Consider the following 18,925-nt stretch of genomic DNA (forward strand, 5'->3'; position numbering starts at 1 on the left):
ACACGGGTAGGGAAAAGACCTCTCTCTGAAGTATGGTCTCAGCGTAATGATGTGAGAATAAAATCCCATTACTAACATCATCACACAAAAACAGGCGGGCTTAAAAGGAAAAAAAGGTGAAAAAACAGGCGGGCAGCCCGGCCAGTGTAGCTCCGTGGTTGAGCGTCGACCTATGAACCAGGAGGTCACGGTTGGATTCCTAGCCAGGGCACAGGCCCAGGTTGCGGGCTCGACCCCCAGCTGGGGGCGTGCAGGAGGCAGCCGACCAATGATTCTTTCTCATCATTGATGTTTTTTTCTCTGTCCCTCCTTTCCTCTCTGAAATTAATAAAAATGTATTTTAAAAAATCAGCAGGAAGTTTAACTTCTAGACCAGGGGTGGGCAAACTTTTTGACTCGAGGGCCACAATGGGTTCTTAAACTGGACCGGAGGGCCGGAACAAAAGCATGGATGGAGTGTTTGTGTGAACTAATATAAATTCAAAGTAAACATCATTACATAAAAGGGTACGGTCTTTTTTTTTTTAGTTTTATTCCTTTCAAACGGGCCGGATCCGGCCCGCGGGCCGTAGTTTGCCCACGGCTGGTCTAGACAGTGAATGAGCTCAGTGAACGGGTCAGTGTGGACCAGGGAAGGCGCTCGCTAAGGCTCACGCCGTCTCGGGTTAGTTGGGTGCACCGGCCACTCTGCCCAACCCCCTGGGGCTCCTCCCGTGTGAGGCCCCGTGTCAGGGGGCTTCGTGTAGACACACCAAGAGCTTGTCGCCGCGGATGGCTGTCCACAGCGCTCACCTCCTCACCTCCTCCGCGGCAAACCCAGGCGCTGCGTCACATAAGCCACACGCGGAGCAGTCTGGCTCCGGTGACAGTGGCGCCCGCAGAGCCGAGGTGACGGGACCGCTGTCTCCCGCGAGCACCCGGACAGGCCTTTGCAAAGACAAATTCCTGTGGGGTGTCCCAGCTGCCAATTTCCCTCAAAATCAAAGGCAAAAGGAGCGAAACCAAAACAGCCTTCAGGTTAAAAATCTCGCTTTCTCGAAGCAGCATGACTGGGAGATACGTAGGTTCCAGTTTTGTTTTTAATTTAGTGCAAAAATTTTAAAACGTGAATACTTTGCAATAAGCTAAATCACACATCAAAGCCATTACTGTCTGCGGAGAGAGCTCGTTTTGTACATTTGAGTCACTTTCATCCCCGGTGAATTGCACTGCTACTGGGACTTAAAGGAAGAAACACACATATCTGCTCGTCACCCCCATCTGGGCACATGGCCCCTGAGACCTGTCATGTCCTCCCTCCGAGCTCCGGAGCCATCGTGTTGTTGCTTTTGCTCCTGGTTCCTGAAATAGCTCCCGCACACGGAGGTGGGAGGGGTGTCTGTCATCCAGGACAAGCTCCTTTCAGCTGCAAGGTTTGTGCTAATCAATGACTAGTGGGGGCTCAGAATAGCCTCACACTGGGGGGAGAGGGGGCTAGTTGCCAGGGAAACCAACCATGTGATCACGGGGTTGGCACCTTCGGGCCTGCCCCTCCACCTCCAGGAGAGGGGGGCTAGAGTCAGAATCAATCACCAGTGGCCAGTGATGTACCAACCAGTTACGTAATGAGGCTCCATAAGCATCCCGAACCAGGGCACTGGGCAACGGGCCTCGGAGAGCTCCTGGGCGCTGACACTGGGAGGGCCTGGAGCACGGCGCCCCGGGAGGCACGGACGCCGAGCCCCTCCATCCCTCGCCCTGCGCCTCTCTGCCACCTGCTGTTCCTGCGTTGCTTCCTTTGTAACAACCAGTCATCTAGTCAGTCATCTTTTCCCGAGCTCCGGGAGCTCTGACGAATTAACCCAGCCCTCGGAGGGGGCGGGAGGCTGTGATATACCGTCCGTCGGTCAGAAGCACAGGTGACAGCCTGCACGTGTGACCGGCATCTGAAGTCCAGGGAGTGGGGCGGTCTTGTGGGGCGGAGGCCTCAGCTGTGACCTGGCGCCACCTGCAGGCAGGCAGGGTCAGAACGGAAGGAAACCGCGGGACCCAGAACCCCTGGAGAACAGACTTGCTCAGAAGTTCGTGCAAGAGCAAAGGAGAAATTGAGTTTTTTCTAGGAATAGACTCCTTAACCTTCCAAAGAAACGTCTTTATTTATTTACAGGGCTTAGGAAAGGAAAAAGCTCTAGAAAAAGGAAATTTCAAAATAGGTCTTTGGGGAGGGCTGGGCGCAGGGGGCGCCGGTCCAGGCTGGAGTCTCGCCCTTACCGTGGTCACTTCCAGGTCGTGAGGAAGGATCTCCCCGAGTCTCTCGACCGGATCCCTCTGGGCCCCAGCGACTGGCCGGAGCGACTTCTCAGCTCGCGCTCGGCCCCGTCCCCCTGCGCCAGCTCCTCATCGTACCTGCGCGCAGGGAAGGAGAAACGAAGGCTCCAGGACTCGGCCGCGCAGCCACTGGGCACAGCGTGGCACCTCCCCCGTCGCCCAGGGAAGCAGCCCGCCCCTCCCCGGGTCTTGGCAGCCCAGAGCCCACGGGGCATAGGAGTGCAGCCTGACTGAGCTGCACCGTGGACAGGCCAGCCTGCAGCTGCCACCCGATGGAACTTCCCAAAGGAAACAGGAATGAGGCGTCAGGGGAGTGAAGGTGAGAGAGGTCTGGAAATGCTTCACACACCGCATCCGGGGGCGGGCATGACTGATGCACTTCAGACAGGGACGGGGTGCCCAGTGCCAGGCGTGTGGCAAGAGCTTCGCTAGGATTTATTACACGAAGGCCACACAAAGACCGGGTCTTTTCTGCTACAAAATGCTCTATCCCACAGCATCACTGATGAACGACATACTCTGCCCACAGGAGGCAAGTCCACACAGAGCAGGGAATCCCAGCTGGCCTCGGCGCCCCCCCGGTCTGAGACACCCAAGGACGAGGCGCCGTCGCCCCCAAACTCACAGAACTTCGTAATTGCCAAGAACCTCCTTCGGGGGGGACTTGTTCCATTTGCAGTCTGGGATTTCGCCGTTGGGGACCGCGATGTTGAGGGTGTCGTTAATCAGGTTATACTTCAGGATCCGGTCGTTGGCGGTGCTGGAGGTGAGAGACGGAGACGCGTTAACCTAGAGAGGAAAGAAGCCATGTCCTTCACTCGCGTCACTTCCTCCCTCGGGAGAAGCAAACGCTGCCGCCACGCATTTAGGTCAAGCGGTGCCTCAGACTGTTAACGTCTCCTATCTTCAGGGCACTGCTAGAGGAAGTATTTCGAGATCTACTTTTGTTATTGCTGTGTTGATACACACCCAAGGGCATTTTCCCCATTGCTTTCCAGAGACAGAGTGGAAAGGGAGAGGGACAGGGGAAGAGAGAGAGAGAGAGAGAGAGAGAGAGAGAGAGAGAGAGAGAGACATCAATGTGAGAGACACATCATGCTACTGCCTCCCTCCCGCATGCATGCCCTTGACGGGGAATCAAACCCATGACCCTTTGGTGTGCAGGCTGACACTCTAACCACTGAGCCCACCAGCCAGGGCTGTTATCTGCTTTGATTAGCTGTTAGATGAAACATAAGTAATATTTAAAGGCAGGGCTAGGACTTTGATCTACAAATCAGTCATCACACAAACAAAACTTTTAAGTCAACAGATATCACGAACACCTCAGTGTCGACCTGTGTGCTGAGCTCTGTCCTAAGTGCCATGAGGCCAGAGCGTTGCTGGGTCCGGGAAGCAAACGACCTTGGACAAGTCGCAGTGTGGGGTTAGAGTCAATGGTAACGGCCCCGTTTGGCTAAGAGAGTAATACCTCATAAAGCAACATTCCGACCCAAATGAGGAGCCCATCCGACAAGTGGGAGTTAGTCCCATAGGCCTCTGAGGAGCTAGAATGTCACAAAGTCCATGGCGACCCACAGGCCCTCAGGCGCCTCCTCACTCTTATGTCAGGCACAGTCGTCATGACCTTGGAGAGCAGAGGCAGCAGACATGCAAGTTGTTCAGGTGCCTCCCAACCAAAATGACTGTGGGTGTGTGTTCACACAAGTAGATCCCAAAATACTTGTTCAGGGTATCGAATGCGCCGTGAAAAGGAGGGTGGGCCTCCGGTGCCTCTGAAACCGCTACTGTCGCACCGCTCTTACTAGGAATGTGCTAGGATTAACATGCTGCCGAGTTAGAAGAGATATTCTCAGTTAGGGTCCCAGCTCATCCAGGAAAGCGTGACTTCCATTCCAGTTACTCTGGTTAAGACGGGAAGCAAGCCCCGCTGGTGTGGCTGTCGGTGAGCGTTGTCCTGTACATCCAACGGCTGTGGGTTCAATGCCTGGTCAGGGCACACACCCAGGGTGCAGGTTTGATCCCCAGTCGGGATGCGTATGGGAGGCCACGATCGATGTCTCTCTTTCTCTCTCTCCATTCCTCTCTCTCTAAAATCATAAAAAACACATCCTCAGTGAGATTCCTCATCTCTGAACCGGATGCCACCGCTTCCCAAGAGCTCCTTTCCAGAGTGGGAGCGGCGTCCCCCAGGACAGGGCGGGGCCTCCGAGCATGGACTCATCCGGAAGCATCCTGGAGCGCGGGGCCATCCCGCACCGAGCTCCTGTCTGAGAGCTGGGCCTCCGGAGGTGACAGACCCGGACGGGGCTCACCTCCCACCATCAGCAAACAGACACACCTGGACATTCTGCCCTGTTACACTTACAGCCTCATCAGATGCCCTAGTCCTGCCGCCCAGCCTGGGCCGTCAGGCTAGATCAGCGGAGCCTGAGGCTGGGTCAGCGGAGCCTGAGGCTGGGTCAGGGGAGCCTGAGGCTAGATCAGCGGAGCCTGAGGCTGGGTCAGCGGAGCCTGAGGCTAGATCAGCGGAGCCTGAGGCTGGGTCAGCGGAGCCTGAGGCTGGTCAGCGGAGCCTGAGGCTGGGTCAGCGGAGCCTGAGGCTGGTCAGGGGAGCCTGAGGCTGGGTCAGAGAAGCCGGAGGCGGGCAGCGGCCGGGCGGGTGGAGGTGGGAAGCAGGCTCCCTCCCACCCGCAGTTACCTCGATCAGCCAGGGCTTCAGCTTGTCGTCGATGATGATGTCGTAGCCGTAGCACTCGAAGCAGTGCTTGTCGTTGTTCATCACCGGCTGCAGAGAGAGACCAGGGTTGAGCGTTGACCTATGAACCAGGAGGTCAGGGTTCGCTTCCCGGTCAGGGCACAGGCCTGGGTTGCGGCGTGCAGGAGGCAGCCGATCAATGATTCTCTCGTCATTGATGTTTCTCTCTCTACCTCCCTCTCCCTTCCTCTCTGAAAAAAACAACAAAAAATGGCAGGCTCCCTTCAGTCCTAAATATCTATGAAATAGCAAAGCAAAAAGCCCAAAAGCAAGGAGGTTGCTGAAAATCCCCTCCCAAACCTCAGCTTCTGCCACAACATCCCTTATGGACTCAATGGGCCCAGGGGAGCTGGTGACACCAGGGGACTCGCCAGGCCCGCGGCCACGGCAGGGGAGGCTCCAGGCGCACGTGGGCAGCACCGGCGGGAAGTGTCCCCTTCCCGAACCTGCCTCAGCCTCGAGCAGGTAAGTGGGAGGTGAGACCCTAAAAACAGGTGTTTTTAGCAAAACACAAGCATCACCAGCTCCCAAGCACCTGCAAGGCGGGGTCCTCCCCTCCCTCCGGCCCTGCTCACCGCCACGGCCTTCAGCGACTGCACGATGATCCAGTGGATCTCGTCGAACAGCTTGCCGGTCACCTCCTTGCCTCGGGTGCTCTCCAGGTACAGCCGCAGGTTGCTCACCGTCCACTTGCCCCCGTGGATGTGGTTGTAGTCCTCCTGGCAAGGGAAAGGGGCGGAGCCTCGGGCACTGCTCCTGGAGGAACCCAGTACTCTCCCTCCCTCCTCCAGGCGGACCTGCCCCTGGGACCTGGGCCTCCTACATGTGCACACTTTTTAAATACTCAATTCTGGAACATTCTTACAATCAATTATTTACACCTTGTAGTGCATGCTGAAGAAGCCACCCAGGCTCCCCACCCCCTTAAGATCAAGGCACCTCTCATTCCACCACCAGCCACACCAACCTCCTTTCAGCTCCTACAATGCTCCCTCCTGCCACAGGGCCTTGGCACATGCCTGCCCGCTGCTACAAGGCCCTTTTCCCACCTCCCCCTGGGCCACCCCTGCGCATACTTCAGGCCTCTGCACAATCCCCTGCATGGGAGCCCCTCCGACCACAGGGACAAGGGAGCCCCGCCATTCCACAATCTCCCCTCAGAGCACCCATCTCAGGCTGTGGCTACATGGCCAGCAGTGACGCCATTTGATGACTGTCTCCCCCCAACAGGCCCTTGGCACCATGAGGAGGGACCACGGTAGGGATTGCCCAGCACGGAGCCTGGGACCAGCCCAGATGGTGCGCAGTGTGCATTTGTTGAACAAATGAATGGCTGAGCGTGAGTGCTCTCACGTGATCCTCCCAACCCTCTAAGGCAGCGGTTCTCAACCTTCTGGCCCTTTAATTACAGTTCCTCATGTTGTGACCCAACCATAACATTATTTTCGTTGCTACTTCATAACTGTCATGTTGCTACTGTTATGAATCGTAAAGTAAATATCTGATATGCAGGATGGTCTTAGGTGACCCCTGTGAAAGGGTCGTTTGACTGCCAAAGGGGTCACGACCCACAGGTTGAGAACCGCTGCTCTAAGGCTGGCATGTCAAACTCGCTGCTGGTGGCCACATGCGGCCCACAACCAATATTTCTGCAGCACAGCCAATATAACAGTGTGTAGGAAAACATGAATGTTATCATTGCTCTTGTTCTATTTTATACTATACTTTCCGAAATAAACCTACGTTTCTATGAAAATTGAAGCTTGTGTTTGCGGCCCACATAAGCTTAAACCTTGTTTATTTGGCCCGTGTTAGCCTTTGAGTTTGACATGCTTGCTCTAAGGCAGCGGTTCTCAACCTGTGGGTCGCGACCCCTTTGGCGGTCGAACGACCCTTTCACAGGGGTCGCCTAAGATCATCCTGCATATCAGATATTTACATGACGATTCATAACGGTAGCAACATTACAGTTATGAAGTAGCAACTAATGTTGGAAAATAATGTTATGGTTGGGTCACAGCATGAGGAACTGTGTTTAAAGGGCCAGAAGGTTGAGAACCACTGCTCTAAGGTGATGTCATCACCTTTACAACTGGAGAGACTGAGGCTGAGAGTCCAACTCACCTGCCTGAGGTCACAGAACCAGAGAGGCAAGGCTCGCACTGGCTTCCTGTGTCCCCTTGTCCCCTCCCCGCCCCAGGCTAAAGGCAGCACAGCCACACCAGGAACTGAGGGCTCCCGCGCCTGGCCGGTGTCAGGGCATCTTGCTATGGCTCCCATACCCACCCCACCCGCTCCTGCAGAAACAGGGAAAGAAAGAAACCCACAGCCCTGGCTGGTTTGGCCCAGTGGATAGAGCGTCAGCCTGCGGACTCAAGGGTCCTGGGTTCGATTCCGGTCCAGGGCACATGCCGGGATTGCAGGCCCGATCCCTAGTGAGGGGCGTGCGGGAAGCAGGATCAATAATTCTTTCTCATCGTGGATGTTTCTATCTCTCTCTCCCTCTCCCTTCCTCTCTGAAATTAATAAAAATATATTAAAAAAACCAAAAAACCCACAGACTCACCCCGCTTCCTGCGCCCTCAGGCTGGAGGGAAAGCCACTCACCCCGTGCTTCTGGATGGCGACGTTGGTGAGGTGCACAAACATGTTGTCCAGCTCGCTGGTGCTGGGCGTGTACTTCACGGTGCAGAAGCGGCAGAAGCCAAGCTTGTACCTGAGGGGCTCCGCTCAGTCAGCACCCGGGGGAGAAGCACAGAAACCCGCACTGCGCTCTCTACACGCAGCTGTGGGGCTTGCTGTTTTAACGTCCAAAAGCACCGCGTGTTTTTAATGCTTCGTTTTTTAATAACAGCTTTATCGACATGTAACTCGTATGTACATGTACCTCAAAACGAATTCGATTCCAGGGGTTTGGGCAAACTCAGAGCGTGCGACCATCACCGCAACCCATTCTACAACATCCGCATCGCCCCAAAAGGAAACCCCAGGACCACTGGCGGTCGCTCCCCATCCCCAGCGCTGGGCCAACACCCGTCTACGTTCTGTCTAAAGATGTGTCCGCTCTGGGCATTTCACGTAAACAGAATGATTCAACGCGTGGCCTTCTGCGCCTGGCTTCTCGCCCCGAGCGCGTCTGTGAGCTTAAAAGAGCTGCTTTTTATCTGTGAGCCTCGCATGTGATCCCTGCACTCAATGCTCAGCCCGCACAGGGCGCTGGGCACCGGTGCGCCTCACCAACCCCACCATGGCGCCAGGGAGCGCGCACTCACGGCACCGCCTGGAGAATGGAAATGGGCCTGGAGCTTACATGTAGCAGCGCAGTGGGCGGTAGGTAGACACCAGGACGTACAGGCGCAGGTCGAACTTCCTCCCGCCGATCAGGAGCGGGTTGCTGATGTACAGGGAGATCACGTAGGCTTCCTTCGTGGACTGAGACACAAACCTAAACGTGGCAGAGGAAGCCGGAATTAGACGGCAAAGGCCAAAGGCCATTCGGTCGGCGGTAACCAGCTCCCGCCTCTCCTTCAGTGAGAAAACAGGGGAGACGCTTTCCATGAGGAGCCCTGGGCCCGGGCCCAGCCCCCGGCGCAGCGGCAGCTGCTGGGAACCCCAGGGCTCCTGGGGCTGACCCTCGCGTGGCTAACGACGTGTCACCAGATCCAAGCGCCCGTCCTGGGATCTCCCGCGGGACAGGCTCACAGAGACAGCAGCTGAGGGCCTCCCGGAGGCAGAGAGCCCGGGACAAAATGCCCTGGAATCAGTCCCAAGGAGACCCCCTCCCAGGGAGGAGGCTGGGCCTGACCTAATGCGACCCGTCTCACGACGGTGCTCAGGTGCAGATCAGCCGGGTCCCTGCCCACCCGCCCCGCGAGGCGAGGCCATCGGTGCCCAGTTCACCCGGGTGAGGAGTCTCAGGGTCTACACAACAAAATGTGCTAGACAGCACGTGTCAGTGAGTCAGTCCTGGGTCTTCAGCAGATGCTTTGCTGCTCAGAAACACTGTGACTGGCCCGGCCAGCATGGCTCAGTGGTTGAGCATCAACCTATGAACCAGGAGGTCAGGGTTCAATTCCCAGTCAGGGCACATGCCCGGGTTGCGGGCTCGATCTCCAGTGTGGGACGTGCAGGAGGCAGCCCATCAATGATTCTCTCTCATCATGGATGTTTCTATCCCTCTCTCTCCCTCTCCCTTCTTCTCCGAAATCAATAAAAATATATTTAAAAAAAACATACAAAAACTGTGACTGGACGGGTCTCCCACCAACTTCAGGAACACAGGCTCCTGCTCTGTGACTCCCGCTGGTGTCACACCGTTTCGCTCTGCACCTCCCCTCAGGGGGAGTCCCCGGGACAGATGCTGCACTCCTGCAGAAGCCAGCCCATGGCCGACAGACGGATGCGGGACGCTGCGGGTCCCCCACTCACGAGGACGTCTTGCTGTCCCGGGACCACTTTTTGATCTGCGAGAGCTTGTTGATGAGGAAGATGCCCTTGCCCTGGGCTTTGCCGCACGGCTTCATGATCCACGTGCTGGACGGGCTCTTCCGGAACTCCTCCACGAACAGGTTGTAGTCGGCGGGCAGCATGTAGGTGACTGGGACAAAGTCTGAAAGGAAAGGAGAGGGGACCCGTGAGCCAGCCCGCAGTGGCCACGAACAGAAAATACTGCCACTGCCTTTCCAGGGGCTGTGTCCCACCCCCGCCCCCGCCCAACCCAGAGTCTGGCAGAGCGAGGACTCCTGCGTCCAGGGGCTGCACAGTGATAACTCACCGTTGCTACCTGCATGCTAAGCACGTTACAAGCCTGTACCATCGACTCCCCACAGCACTGCGAGCTAGGGACCCGCAGCGTTCCCATTTATCAGATGAGGAAACGGAGGCCCGGAGAGCTCAGTTACATGGTGTGCCCAGGCCTGTGAAGGGATTCTGAAACTATCCGGCAGCCCAGCCTTTTTTTTTTTTTAATATATTTTATTGATTTTTCCCAGAGAGGAAGGGAGAGGGATAGAGAGTTAGAAACATCGATGAGAGAGAAACATCGATCAGCTGCCTCCTGCACACCCCCCACTGGGGATGTGCCCGCAACCCAGGTACATGCCCTTGACCGGAATCGAACCTGGGACCCTTCAGTCCGCAGGCTGACGCTCTGTCCACTGAGCCAAACCGGTTAGGGCAGCGACAGTCCAGCTTTAACACCAGACAGGACAGGTGTGTGTGCTCCCTGGGTGTCGCTAGACGCAGCATTTGCAGCTCAGGAAGTGGTCACGCCTGCTGAGCACCGCAGACGTTCTCTCCCTCACAGGAAGCACACGCCCCAGGCCTCAGAGTCGGAAACTGCGCCCCACCCCCATCTCTAGAGACACCGGATCCAAAGAGGCGCCCAGCGCAACCTGCACCAACACATTCACCCGTCGAAGCCAGCAGCTGTCACCTCGATGCCTTGTGCAGCTGATGTTAAAAAACAACTATTTACACCTGAAACCTGAGGCAGTGAGAAGGCACACACCCAGGTAGAGGTATTTCCCGTTCTCGTCCTTCTCCGCCAGGGGACTCCCCTCCTTCTCCAGCTCTTTCCGATACCGTTTAATGTTCTTCACCATCAGGTCCTTCCGGGTCAGCTCGTAGTGGTTGGGGAAGTGGTTGACTATCTGATCGTCTGAGAGCCGATAGCCAGTTTCCACACTGAAGACGTTTCGGATGGTTTGCACGCTCATCCTAAAAGGGAAGCGCAGAAGGCACGCGCAGGACAGAAGCTCATGTTTGTCCACGCGGAGGTGGTCCCATTAAGGCCCGGGAACTCCCCGAGCCCTCACCCGCCCCCAGCCAGCACCCACGGCGGCACGGAAACGTGTCCAGTGACCGGCTATGGCATGAACTGTTTGAGGCAGGAGCTGTTTTGACTATACCCTGAAAGTTTCATTCTCTGGCACACAGCAGGTGCTCAATAAATGTTTATCAATTAATGATAACGCTGATTATCGACAACAATCTAATGACAAACAGACTCTCCCAGACTCTGTAGTCAGGAAAGTCATTTACACAATATTTGCACCCAAAGTCGGGAAGGACAGGGAGCTCTTAAACCCAAACCCCAGGGGTTACTCAAGGCCGAGTCAGCACTCACCCGGGCTGCCCCCCGTGAAGTGAGGAGGAGGAGAGAGAGGAGGAAGGAGAGAAGAAGGTCAGTGTCCTGCCACCCCTCTGTGCCCTCACCAGCCCCAGGCAGGGAAAGGGCAGGAAGGACGGGAGGGCTGGCACCCACAAGGGAACCAGAGTCACAGAAAGGCAGTTGGTGGCCTCTTGCTGTGGGGTCCCTGCCCTGCCCCCACCCCAGGGCACTAACCTAAGAGCGGGTCTGGAGCACCCAAGATCATTAGAATAAGGAGATTTTTTTTACTTTGTATTATGGTAGCAGTCAACCGTACATGAAAGTAGAAACGTGTAACAGATTCCCATGACCCAGCCCACAGCTGTCACCACCCAGCCAGACTTGTTTCGTCTGCGCCCCGCCCACTCCCCACACACGCGCCTGCTGTTTTGTTTTCTTAATTTATTTTCTAATTATAGTTGACAGCACTGGCTTGTTCTGAAGCAATTCCCAGACATCATATCATTTCATCCAAAACGCTCCTGTAGGAACCTCTGGCAGCTAAGGACTCCTTTTTCTGATACACGACATCCTATGTTATACTGTTACCACAACTGAAAAAAGCAGCAGTAATTCCTGAATATCATCAAATATCATCAAACCAGTGTCCCAACTTCCCTAATTGTCTGATATATTTTTACAGCTCATGCAAATAAGGGCCGGGCCTTCTGATTGGTTGTTCTCCCTCTCACGTCTCTCTCTCTTTTTTTAATTGATTTTATAGAGAGGGGGACAGGGGGAGAGAGAGAGAGAAACATTGATGTGAGGAACATTGATTGGCTGCCTCCTACAAGGCCCTCACGGGGATTGAGCCCACAACCTGGGTATGTGCCCTGACCGGGAACTGAACCGGCAACCCTTCAGTGTGTGGGGCGATGCTCAACCACCTGAGCCACACCTGAGAGGGGGCAGAGAGCAGAGCACGTACACAGGTGCAGAAGCAAGAATGACAGGGGGAACGTGCCGCCCACCGCGTGGGGTGGAGGAACGAGGAGAAGGGGAGTGGCTGAACAGAGGCTGTAACATCTCTCAAGGCAGCGGCAGGGACAGTGAGTCTGGAGGAGGGGGATGTGCGGGGTGAAGAAGCCCCCAGACCCTGATGAGCCCGCCCGCCTCAGAGACTCACGGGGCTCTGGACCCAGGTCTGCAGAGGGTCGATGACAGAGGCCACTGCCGGCCGACTCCATGTAACCCTGCCAAAGGGGGGCTGTCCTGAGCAGAGAGCTGTCACCACTGAGGGCGGGAGCAGACCTGGACCGAGGGGGACCGGGACCTCAGCCCAAGGAAGGTGGTGGAGGAGGAGAGTCCAGGACAAGGCCCAGGCTCCTGGTTGGGCAGAGCACCGTCCAGGAGGCAATGCCAAATCCTGAGACTAATTCATCTTCGGGGGTGGGGCTGGGATTGTAATCTAGGCCAAATAGCGCCCTCTCGCCATCTGAGAGGGAAGCAAATAGAAGCACGGAACCACTTCCACAGGGCCCTCCTGTGACCCCTACCCCCATCCCTGGGCGCTGGACAGTAAGGCGCCAACTCCCTGGGCGCCGGGCAGTAAGGCGCCAACTCCCTGGGCGCCGGGCAGTAAGGCGCCAACTCCCTGGGCGCCGGGCAGTAAGGCGCCAACTCCCTGGGCGCCGGGCAGTAAGGCGCCAACTCCCTGGGCGCCGGGCAGTAAGGCGCCAACTCCCTGGGCGCCGGGCAGTAAGGCGCCAACTCCCCGGGCGCTGGGCAGTAAGGCGCTGACTGTGCGAAACCACCCAGAGGGGGCGGGCTCTGGTTTTTCACCCGAATCCCCCGGCGGGGACCACACTCCGCTGCCTGGGAAAGAGGACTGCGGGCCCTGAAGCGCCGCGGAAAGAAGCGTGAGGAGCACAGGACGGCACAGACAGCTGCGCCGGGACCGGTCCCCTCCGGCTGCGATCTGGACCCGAATCTGTAACTGACCAATGGGCTTCGGACACCCAGCGGCCCTGCCTCATACTCACCAGTAAAAATTCCAGTCCTCGCTCTCCGTCACCTGGACCCATCCTCTCTTTTCAAAATTATTGATCAGCACTGACTTCTCGATGTCAGTGACCCACTTCACTTTTCCCGCCATCATCCTGCAAGAGAGGATTCCCAAAAGTCTGGGACACGTCCACAAGCTCCCGTCGCCCGGGGAACCCGAGCATCCCCGGACCTTGGACGCCCCAAGTTCAGTCCCCCCAGCTGTGGTCTCAGCCAGGGGCCTGCAGTGTCCGGGTTCACCAGGCAATGCCTGGAGGCATTTTGTTTGTCACAACTGGGGGGTGGGAATGCTCTGGCATCTAGTGAGAGAGGCCAGGGACGCTGCCCGACACCCCACAACGTACAGGACGGCCCCTCTCAGCCAACTACCCAGCTCAAATGTCAACTGTTGCCAAAGCCGAGAAATCCTGGTGGAGTAGGAAATAAAGGCAGCAATTAGCCATCAATAAACGCTCAACTGCAATTGCAACAGGGTCTCAGGTGAGAATCGCCCCCCTCTCCCCCCGCCAGGCAGCACCCACACCACAACCACCCTGCCGGGGCCGCACAACTCGTTCACCTACTTCAAACCAATCTCCCTGGCGGCCTCGCTCCAGCCACTGCCGCCCACCAGGGGACAACGCAGAACGGAGGGCAGCAACGGAAAACCACCAAGGCGCGTGTTGTGCTTCCCGGGCCCCTGCTCCCGCCCCTGCTCCCGCCCCTGCTCCCGCGATCGTGACAAACGGTCACTCGAGGAGAACGCCTGAGGCTGGACTTACCATCGGAACTATGGAGCCAACAAGGAAGTCCAATTTCTTGCCACTTTCACTGACTCCCCGAGGGTTCTGGCCTAAAATACAATGAATACACAGGTGAGATTACACAGCACAAGACCCAGGGGCACCCTGACTGTTGCGAACGTAGAGAACTGGCTAAGCTGAGGGCCCAGTGGAAAGTCTTGTGTTAACAAGTGCACCAGAGGGCTACCCGCAGCACTCCTATTGCCCGGTTGTTTAATCCGGCGCCAACTCAAAGCACAGCTCAGCGACCTGCAGCAGGGGCAGCGCTCGTTAGAAATGCAAATTCTTGACCCCCGCCACCCCATGATGCACTGGGTCAGACTTTTGGGAACGGGACCCAGCATGTGTCTGAAGCTCTCGGGAGAGTCTTACACATGCTGAGTCCCTTGTTTGAAAGGAACGGGTCTAGCCCTAGCCGATTTGGCTCAGTGGATAGAGCACTGGCCTGCGGACTAAAGGGTCCCGGGTTCGATTCTGATCAAGGGCATATGCCCAAGTTGCAAACTCAATCTCCAGTACAATCCCTAGTAGAGGGCGTACAGGAGGCAGCCGGATCAAGGATTCTCTCTCATCATTGATGTTTCTATCTCTCTCTCTCTCTCTCTCTCTCTCTCCCTTCCTCTATGAAATCAATAAAAATATATATATTTTTAAAAAAGGAACAGGTCTAGTTCATGTATTTGGTTCCTGTCTTCAATAGGAATGTGGTCCCACTTTTATCTCTTGCTGAATCTCCAGCCCCTCAGAGAAGTGTCTAGTAAAAGCACACAATCAATATTCAATGAATTAACAAAAATAAAGATGTGAATTCCCGGCACACACCATCAGGTAAGAGCTGCCTGTGCCAAGCAGTGAATTAGGCACGGCCTGGCCCTGCAGGGGAGAGAAACTTGCACACGATCACCCAGGACGTGCCACAGCTTTGCCAGCACATGAAGTCGGGGCCGAGAGGTTAGCTGATCTCCGCTGAGGGGATCATCCACGCCTACAGCCCCAGGAGGACAGAACTCTGCCAAGAGGCCTAACATCCTGGAGTTATGACGACTCTCAGGCAAAAGCCAGGACAGCCTTTCAGGAGAGACAGCAAGCAGGGCAGCCCGTCTCACTCTTCTGGTCCAGCCTTCTAAAACCAGAGCCCGGCCCTCATCCCACTACCCCAGACTATCACTGACTTCCCATCAAGTCCCAGCTGGGCCCGGACTCTAGGGCATCTGGATTTGTTTCCAGCTGGCCTTCTTTACAAGGAAAAAGCACCATCTTTACTTACTATTTTAAAAATGTTTTTATTGACTTTAGAGAAAGAGGAAGGGGGAGAGAGGGACACATACGTGGATGGGTTGCCTCCTGTAGGAACCCTGACCCAGGATCAACACCCCCCTCCACCCCGACCCCCCACCCCCAAACTGGACATGTGCCCTGACCAGGAATCTAATTAGCGACCTTTGGGTGCACAGGACGACGCTCTAACCCACTGAGCCACACCGGCAAGGGCCAAAAGCGCCGTCTTTAAAGAAGATAATAAACAATAACGTAAATGACTTCACATCAGTGCATCCGATGCCAGCTGTATTGCCACCGGGAGGCTGTGCCTGTGATTCTTTGAGTGCAGAGCAGGCTGAGGGTTTGCGCTACCACAGCCTCGCACTGAAACGTGCTCTTTCCCGAACAAAGAACCGCTTTGCAAACTGTAAACGGCTTACAACGACACGATACTTTTACGTCTAGGATGGATCCCCTGTAATGACCCAGCTACTCCATGAGGTGGATGGCTCGCTCTGCCCACACCCACTCTCAGTGGTAGGGGGACCGGAGGGGAGGTGCCTAGGTCCAGACCCCAGAGAGGGGGGCAGAGCGGGGAACCCCAGGCTCCCGCCTGCCGCGCAGAGCCCTCGCCACAGGTGCACGGCGCGCAGCAAGACGCCAACTGAAACAATACAGACTGCAGCAGCAAGAGCCGAGGCACAACGAAATGCTGCGAAAACAATCTTAAGAGAAATGCAATTACAAGGGTCCAGCGGCGCCGGGAAAGGAGGAGGAAGGGGCACAGCAGCCAGAGCATTCTCCCGGGAGGGCGCGGCCCGCCCAGCACCGGCTGAGCATCACCCTAACGGCGGAGGGGACCCGGGCGCCCACACTCGCCCGCGCATGCGCACTCACCCACTCACGCACAGCCCCACCCTCGGGCCTGGGAGGCGGCAGCCCGCGCGGGGCCTCACCTGTGGGCGCAGAGCGCGGGGCAGCACCGAGGAGCGCGGAGCAGGCGGGCCCCGCACCGCGCCCAGGCCCCGCGTCCAGCACGCCTCCCGCGCTGGCCAGAGGACGCCGCCCGTCGCCCCGCGGATCGAGCCGCCGCCCACTACTTCCGGGGCGGCGCCCTGGCAACCGAAGACGCTACCACCGGCGCTACAACGGCTTCCGGGGTCAGACTTTCCCGGCGGGTCTCTGAGCCTCGGGCTGAGAGCTTAGGAAAAGCCAGCCGTTTAGCCTCCACCCCCACCACCACCCCACCTACCCCCTCACCCTCCCACCCCCACCACCACCCCGAGCCTTTTAACCTTCAGGGCCCAGAAATGAGGCTGAGAAGGGTGTGGGCGCGGGACCGAGCCTGACAGCGCGAGGCAGAGCGGCGTTTTGGTTGTGGCACTGAGGCCAGTCCGCTCTTACCCCTCCGCTGCTCAGCTTCTGTGTCCGCAAAATTGGGCCTACCTGGTAGACTTCGTTATAAGGACACTATGACAAGGTGAATGCTGCACATAGTAATCCATAAATGGCATACTCAGCCATGACCGGGCAGCTCAATTGGTTAGAGCGTCCTCCCCATTCGTCAAGGTTGCCGGTTCGATCCCGGTCAAGGCACATATGAGAAGCAACCAATGAATGCAGAAATAAGTGCAACAACACATTGATGTTTCTCTCGCTTCTTCTCTAAAATCAATACATTTAAAAAATATATTTCTTTATTGATTTCAGAGAGGAAGGGAGAGGGAGAGAGAGAGAAACATCAATGATGAGAATCATTGATCAGCTGCCTCCTGCACGCCCCCTACTGGGGATCGAGCCCGCAACACGGGCATGTGCTGTTGGTCGGAATAGAACCTGGGACCCTTCAGTCCGCAGGCCAACGCACTATCCACTGAGCCAAACTGGCTAGGGCTAAAATCAATAAATTTTTTAAAAATTAAATAACTGGCCTACTCAAAGTTCAGCTCATTTGTGAAGTGTTCCCTTGAGTGTGGGATAGGTCTAGTTCTTCAAACTATATATTTTAAAACTCTCTCTGTAAGGAAGAAGCAGCCTGGTTTAGTGAGAAGCAAAACTGAAGCCAGACCTGGGTTGAATCCTTATTGGGGCATTTAAGCTGAAGCCATGTGTCTTAGTCTGTTCCAGCTGCTATAACAACAAACACTAGAGGTGGGGTACCTTCTAAACACCACAAATTAATTTTTCACAATTCTGGCACTGGCAGATTGGTCTCTGGTGAGGGCCTGCTTCCTGGTCATAATGATTGGTTACCTTACTTTGTCCCCCCATGGCAGAAGGAGTGAGGGTGCTCCTTTGAGGTCTCTTTTATTCGGGCACTAATGCCATTTATGAGAGCTCCACCCTCATGACCTATTCACTTTTCAAAGGCCCCACCTCCTGATACCACCACATTGGGGATTAGAATTGCAGCACATGACTTGGAGGGGACATAAACATGCCACTCATTGTGCTATGAGAGTAGTTCATGAAACAGAGAGTTGACACTCAACCAAAAATATTGAAGACCCACAACATTCACGAGAGGCACAAAAATCAGCCAAGATGAACTGGACACCAAGGAAACTTCTAGATCAGCAGTGAGCAAACCACTGGCCACATCCAGCCTTCTACCTGGTTTTTATCTTTTTTCTTATTGTTCCACTTGGTTTTTATAACTCAATGGTCTATACCCATGACCCCAATGAAGTGAAATTTAATTTATCCCACCACCTCTTAAAAAAAAAAGTCCACTTGCTCATTAGTAGACCTGTATTACTAAAGTTATACTCCATTATTATTATTATATTCATATGTCATCAATGAAAACGTTGTACAATGTTATGGAACTTTTGTAAGTGGCAGAGCCTGGATTTGAACCTAGAAAACCTGACCACTCCCACTCCTGCTTCCTTGGAAAACAGAGAGAAGCCTCTGGAAAGGTGGTGTGTGTTTCTAGGTGAAGTTCTGAGCGCTGCTTCCAGGGATTCCGGAAACCTCCTCTGAGCCTCTCCAGGGCTATTTCATTCATCATCACTTACCGTTAGCACCATCTAGTGGAGCCAGCACTCATCTGGAGCCGGACGGGCCAAGTTCACACCCACCGCACAGCGGCCATTGTCGCTCCATGGCCCTCAGCCTCAGCGTTCTCCCCGTCAAAGACTATCTGTCCGTCTGTCTGTCTGTCTCTCTCCCTTCCTCTTTCTAAAATCAATCAATCAATAAATGTATTTTTAAAAGAATTTTAACTTAGCTGCAGCAGCACTGAAGCCATTGCGGGGCAGGTCTGAGCAGGAGGCTGTGCAGCTGGCCAGGTTGCAGCCCTCTGCAGCCCGCCCTGCTGCGTGCAGGACACTAAGGGCCCTAAATACCTGGCCCGAGCTCTGCCCACTCACCCTTCACAAGAACCCTGCCCAGTGAGTGGTGTTATCCCACTTTTTAAAAATAGATTATTAATGTTTTTATTGATTTTAGAGACAGGATGGGAGTGAGATAGGAAGATGAAAGCATCAGTGAAAGAAAATCATCGATTGGCTGCCTCCTGTACACCCCCTACTTGGGATCGAGCCCACAACCCGGGCATGTGCCCTGTCTGGGAATCGAACTGGGGATCTCTTTGGTTCATGGATCGACGCTCAACCACTGAGCAACACTGGCCTCGCTTTTATTGATTTTTAGAGAGAG

General features: G+C 55.5%; 1 protein-coding gene across 3 annotated transcripts; it reads right to left on the bottom strand.

Moving 5' to 3' along the window:
- Window positions 1-2,110: 2,110 nt before the first annotated feature.
- Window positions 2,111-16,356, bottom strand: TTLL1 (tubulin tyrosine ligase like 1). Of its 3 annotated transcripts, none has more exons than XM_036301082.1 (11): window positions 16,219-16,356; window positions 13,982-14,052; window positions 13,199-13,315; window positions 10,575-10,783; window positions 9,494-9,674; window positions 8,376-8,510; window positions 7,673-7,781; window positions 5,641-5,784; window positions 5,009-5,095; window positions 2,933-3,096; window positions 2,111-2,385 (listed from the first exon to the last, which is right to left on the bottom strand). In XM_036301082.1, exons 3-11 carry the CDS (start codon window positions 13,312-13,314, stop codon window positions 2,256-2,258), a joined length of 1,275 nt encoding a protein of 424 aa, XP_036156975.1. In that variant the 5' UTR covers window position 13,315; window positions 13,982-14,052; window positions 16,219-16,356; the 3' UTR covers window positions 2,111-2,255. The 3 variants fall into 3 exon arrangements, with proteins under 3 accessions (XP_036156975.1, XP_036156976.1, XP_036156977.1); XM_036301083.1 differs by having other exon boundaries at window positions 16,160-16,349; XM_036301084.1 differs by lacking the exon at window positions 7,673-7,781 and having other exon boundaries at window positions 10,649-10,783.
- Window positions 16,357-18,925: the final 2,569 nt, after the last annotated feature.

The sequence above is a fragment of the Myotis myotis genome, unplaced genomic scaffold (assembly GCF_014108235.1).
Source record: "Myotis myotis isolate mMyoMyo1 unplaced genomic scaffold, mMyoMyo1.p scaffold_m19_p_3, whole genome shotgun sequence".
Taxonomy (NCBI): Eukaryota; Metazoa; Chordata; class Mammalia; order Chiroptera; family Vespertilionidae; genus Myotis; species Myotis myotis.